Source organism: Abramis brama (genome assembly GCF_963993115.1).
Source record: "Abramis brama genome assembly, chromosome: 22".
NCBI classification, from domain to species: domain Eukaryota; kingdom Metazoa; phylum Chordata; class Actinopteri; order Cypriniformes; family Leuciscidae; genus Abramis; species Abramis brama.
In genome coordinates this window covers 8,149,945-8,155,944 of record NC_139984.1, presented here as the reverse complement: position 1 = coordinate 8,155,944, position 6,000 = coordinate 8,149,945, and the positions used below count along the sequence as shown (strand labels likewise).

Here is a 6,000-nt window from a genome sequence, read left to right as displayed (position 1 = left end):
TCGCTCTTGAACACTTGGCCTGTGTTGTGGTATTATGCAGTAAATGCTTCCCATGCAGCGCAGCCATTTCACTGAGTATTAAAACTAACGTTAATCACAGCCTTACCACAAACATCCAAGACATGCAGCGCAATGAAAATGCACTGGAAGGCCAAGAAAGAGGCGGTTATGGTTCACAATAAATGTTTTTTGTGTTAAAAGTTTGAGATCGGTAAGATTTCTTAATAGTCCAGTCATTTTATGAAAAAAGGTTGTACAAATTGCAACAGAAGCAAACTCAACTGATTTTGAATCCTCAATATGTCCTGAGTAAGGGGGAAAAAAGCCCAGAAGAATCCCATTAGGGGAAAGTTTTGAAAAAGACCCAAATATAGCCTATTCATACACCTATTCATTCTTTTTCTTACGTGAATAGGGTAAAACTTTTAACCTTTAGATATCACCATGAAAATTACTGAGTTGATTACTTGCATCAAGACAAACAAAAAATGTATTACAAGTTTTTTTAATTGTTTGTTAACATGGACAAACGGTGCATAATCTAATTACTTATGCTAATTTGCATAAATACCACAACGGATCTAAACATTGGGTATAGCCAGGTGAAAATGTCTTGTTGAATCTTGACGACACATAACAGTAAAATACTTGATGTTAAGGTCTGAATGGAACCCATTTAGGCTACCCATGAGCATTAATACATAGAGGCAGGAAGAAGTACTTTAAACCAGCCTTTATTAATTATTATTGCAGAGATGGGGTTTGGGGCTGGGTCCGTGGGACTGTTTCTGGGGATTCACTTTTTATTTTACTTACCTTTTATCTTCTGCATTCTCCTTACCATTGTCTCCTGTTCTTCCCTCAGACTCGTCCCCCAGAAACAGTCCCACGGACCCAGCCCCAAACCCCATCTCTTAAAAATGAATAAAGGCTGGTTTAAAGTACTTCTTCCTGCCCCTGTATTAATGCTCATGGGTAGCCTAAATGGGTTCCATTCAGACCTTAACATTAAGTATTTTACTGTTATGTGTCAACAAGATTCAACAAGACATTTTCACCTGGCTAGACCCAATGTTTAGATCTGTTGTGGTATTTATGCAAATTAGCACATACATAATTAGATTATGCACCGTTTGTCCATGTTAACAAACAATTAAAAAAACTTGTAATACATTTTTTTGTGTCTTGATGCAAGTAATCAACTCAGTAATTTTCATGGTGATATCTAAAGGTTAAAATTTTTACTCTATTCACATAAGAAAAAGAATGAATAGGTGTATGAATAGGCTATATTTGGGTATTTTTCAAAACTTCCCCCTAATGGGATTCTTCTGGACTTTTTTTCCTTACTCAGGACATATTGAGGATTCAAAATCAGTTGAGTTTGCTTCTGTTGCAATTTGTTCAAGGTTGACCCCCATTTTGGCTTAAAATGACTGGACTATAATGTTTTCAGAATAAGTGTTTTATGCTCACCAAGGCTGCAGGTATGTGATCAAAAGCAACATTATGAGTTATTACAATTCAAAATAACTATATTTGTATTTATTCCTGTGATCAAAGCTGAATTTTCAGCATCATCACTCCAGTCTTCAGTGTCACATGATCCTTCAGAAATCAGTCTAATATGATGATCTGATGCTTAATAAACATTTATTATCATTCTCAGTGTTGATGACAGTTGCTAAATTATGTTTAGTTGTGCTGTAATATGTTTGTTGAATCCGTGACATTTTTTTCAGGATTCTTTGAAGAATAGAAACATTTATTTGAAATAGAAATCTTTTGTAACTATATAAAAGTCTTTACTGTCACTTTTGATCAATTTAATGCATATTTGCTGAGTAAAAGGATTAATTTCTTTCAAATAAAAAATAAAACGGACCCCAAACTGATGTCACACAGGAAGCTGTATTGTGCAAATGCTCTCTTTCAGTACATATTGGGTTGTGGGGGACAAATTCACATTGCAAACGTCACTGAACCTCAAGAAGAAATATCTCACAAAGTCATTTTTCATAGCATAATAAAAGAAAAAAACAAAAACTTTTTTTTCCTCAGATTACAGTGAAAAAGAAGATTTTTTCCCCCAGACTGTGAATGCTGAACTGGAATGAAAATGTCACAATACAATACAAGAAAATCTTAATGGTCCTAAAAATAAGCTCTATTTTCTTTTTGTATAATTAAACACAATTTAGTAAATTAAGAGATTTACTTTCTGATTTGGATTTGTGATGAAACGAGAACCAGACGTGTTTTTGACAGGTTTTGTGAGATCCTCTTATTGCACTGAGGCGTCAGTATAAGAAAAGAAAAATCCTCTGCTTTCAAAACATCACATTATCATCATTCTATATTCACATAAAACAATTCTCATTAGGAACCATTTTCTAAATCATAACTAATCAAACAAAATAGGCTTTTAGCATTTTCTGATAACCTTTAAGCAAAATTAGCAAGATTTACATGATTTTATATGTATGAACATTAAAAAACAAACAAAAACATAACGGCACTTAGTGCTGATAAGGACATATACTCTCAAACTCGCTCTGACCACCATAAATTCACATTTGAAAAACCATATATATCAGCTTATAAGTCATTTATGATATATTCTGCAAATTAGGAAAGTAAACCATAATAATCTGCTGTGCCTTTTCTTGAAGAGAATCACTAAAGAAGAATCTACAGTGCAAGTCTTCACAGACGCCTGCTGTCTGTCATTTCTGCATAGACTGTCATGTCGTTCGAGACATGCGAAATGCATAGCGCACTTACTGGCAAACATCAGCAGAGCTTCTCCTCACGGCCTCAAAGGGACACAAAGATGTATTCAAAGTCGAAAGAAACTCAAGAAATAGTTTCTGGATTATCGCAGTCTGACATCATTTTCTCAGCTTCCCAGAATGTCAACATCTTTTGCTTAAATTCATGCCATCTACAAATGTTCACAAATTGCTTTCTGGGAAGCTGAGGATGGGCTAAAGTACAAGAACGCCACACAGTTGGACTGTATTTACAGTAACAGTGTGCTGTATAGTGTTTTTTTCTCAGGGTCCTGAGGGTTTTTCATTAATCAACCTGAATCCAATATATATATACATGTACATATACATAAACATATATATGTCCGCATCATTCTAATTGTGATGGTCTCTTAGCTGCATTGTTGCTCTGTACAGAAACACTGTGCACATGTTCCGCATCACAAGATTAAAAACTGCTCACAAGGCGTTTCGTTCAGTATTGAAGAAAGTCCACAGAAGTACAGCATTACTCCACTGGGAGGTTGCGAATGAAAAAGCCTTTTTCCATCCTTCCAGGAAGCATCTGAGATCCGACGCCACTGCTGACCATGTGCAAGAGCAAAACATTAGACATTATACTCAAACACCATGCTATTACCATAGTAAACCCCCAAATAACATGCTATAACATGGTGCAATGTCTTTACAACTTCACTCGTTCCACTTACTTAGGGCTGAATCTCCTCTTTTTTGCATCGGGTTGTTGTGGGACGGCCCCTTTTTCCCTCCTTTCTGCTGCCCGGTCCCTGTATTTCAGCTGAAATGAAGAGCGCCACCCAGAGGTCAATATTTCAGAAGTGTCAAATCAATGAATCTTAGAAGAAAAAAAGCAGTTAAGGGGGGAATTGGTTGTTCCACACTGCGGATCCTATCGGAGGAGGTTGGAGATGTAATCATGGGTTTACCTCTGTTTCGGATCGCTCGTGTGCCTCTGGCTGGCCCGGTCTGCCTCTCCTCTGCTCCAGGTTTTGCTGCGCATGGAGGAATAAAGACAAGGGCATGAATAGAATGTATTATTCTGTTCATTCATTTGGTTGCTTGTTGCAGCCTGAATTTTGGATTCTTGAATTTTTGCCAGCAAAAATATCCCAAGTAAATCGAGACAAAAATGAATAAATCAGACTGTGAACAATCATTTGGTACAAGTGTTTAGTTGCACAGCTAGCACAGTTTGGTCTAGTCATTGCTGGTGTTATTTTAGCATTATGGTATTTATTAATATTTTCATTAGTGCCGTTTTCCTGAATTCCATCAGGATTGAAAATGTTTCATTACTGAACATTTCGGCGTTTTAAACGAAACGATTGATTCAAAGATTCAATGATCCATTCATAAACAACTGCCTCATTCTTGAATGAATCAGCCGTTTGAACGAATCGTTTAAATGAATGACTCAATGATTCGCTCATTAAGACGGTCACTTGCCGCCACCTACTGGTGGTTTAGTTTCATGTTTAAAAGTATAATTTTCCGTCCAACATCTCTTATTTGTATTTTCAAAATCTTATTTAAAACAATCTCATAACATTATCTAATGCAGTTGTAATTTTATTTTAGTGCAAATGATTTAATTTGATTGGCAACAGTCTCTTTGTAAGCGCACTGCACTCGCAACTAGATGGATAAGCACATAATCAAATTAATAAATATTACACCATTTAAACATTATAAAAGATACATACTGAGTGACTGAAACAATCTGTCATAGAATACACTTGTTTGTTCACAATGTTCTTGTGTCCTTTTATTTAGATTCAAGATCTGAGGTGAATCTGCTCCTGTGTAATATTACTATTTTATTATATTTCAGCACAAGTCCCCCTGTGGTGAAAATCAAGCTTTTAATGGTGTTTATACGTCTATGTGGTGTTTTTAATATGCTTTGTATAAACCATGTGTAAATTCATAAGTCGACACCATTGCTGAGTATTTTCTCCTTAAAACTGCAGTGAACCAAAGACAGTCTCAAAAACTCGGTTTGAAATCGCTGGTGTTTCTGACGTCACAAACTACCTTGTAACCAATCAGATCAACGTGTGATCGTCAACGAGTGGATCTCTGAGCTGAGTGAGTGAGTGGAGGCGGGGCTCATTTGCATATTCATAGAACCCCGTATACTAAATGAGGCAAGGGTGTAGAGTTACATTCAAGATATTTTAAGGCATGAAGAATTTTTTCAAGGAAACATTTTTAAATATGTAATTTTGGTGATCAAAGATGAGTTTTAAGGGATAAAATTACTGACTACAGGGGGACTTTAAAATAAAACTAATAAAAATTCTGTTTTTGTTAGTTAACAGCAATAGCACTGGTTATAGATAATATTCCTTTCAAAATCTAAATAAATGGGGAGGAAAAATGATTACAATTAAAAACAGCATTATCTTGGCATTCAGCATGGCTCATATGTTGGCAGATCTGCAGCCGTCACTCACTCTGTGAAGCTCAGAGAGCTGCTGATGTCTGATCAGAGCCTCTTTACTGGGGAACTGTCTCCTGCACAGCAGACAGGCCAGCTTAGACCAGTCCGTCAGTCTCTCCTCTCGCTCTCCGGCCTCCTCCTCACTGTCCGTCTCCGCGCCGTAGCCGGACACCAGACCCGGAGGAGGACTCAGCTGAGAGACCGGCACAAACAACCAGACTTTTAAAACACTGCAGTGCCAATAATAGACAATGTTTTTCAAACGGCACACACACAAAGATGCACAGAATAAAACAACACAAAACAAAACAAGTCAAAATACTCAAATAAATCCCCCAAAAAGCTATTGCTAAAAAACAAATGCTAAATAATATAAGAACCAAACACCATTGTGTAAATTGTAAAGGTCTCAATATACTCAAAGCGAAATCGCAGAAGGAACGTCATTTTAGAGTAAATCAGGCCAAAATATATTATAATAGGTAATATAGTTAGGTGTGGCTCTGGGGCTCTGCCTTCTTCGACGTGCAAATCTTCTCCGGTTCATTTATTCTGTTTAGTCTGTCAATGTCAGACGCAAGTGAAAACATGAACACACTGGAGAGATGGTTTATAGCAGACACTGAGGTTATGCTTCTGATTGAAAGCAACACTGACACTATTTGTCATGTTTAATACAGCAAATCTGCTGTCTTTTAAACAACATATTGTATAAAGTGTTATAGTAATAAATATGATGAGACTACTGGAGTGCCGAATTGCAGA

The 6,000-nt window shown here is 36.6% G+C and overlaps 1 protein-coding gene across 3 annotated transcripts in view; it reads right to left on the bottom strand.

The window, feature by feature from the left end:
* Positions 1-1,892: 1,892 nt before the first annotated feature.
* The window catches only part of rbm10 (RNA binding motif protein 10), a 28,763-nt gene continuing 24,655 nt past the window's right edge, over positions 1,893-6,000 (bottom strand). For 2 of the 3 annotated variants that reach the window (XM_084099721.1, XM_084099723.1), the window contains 4 exons: positions 5,249-5,428; positions 3,719-3,784; positions 3,482-3,570; positions 1,893-3,355 (listed from right to left, as the gene is read on the bottom strand). In XM_084099721.1, coding sequence (XP_083955847.1) covers positions 3,280-3,355; positions 3,482-3,570; positions 3,719-3,784; positions 5,249-5,428 — 411 coding nt within the window. In that variant the 3' untranslated portion in view covers positions 1,893-3,279. The remainder of the gene's footprint in view (positions 3,356-3,481; positions 3,571-3,718; positions 3,785-5,248; positions 5,429-6,000) is intronic. The other variant, XM_084099722.1, reaches the window with a different exon arrangement.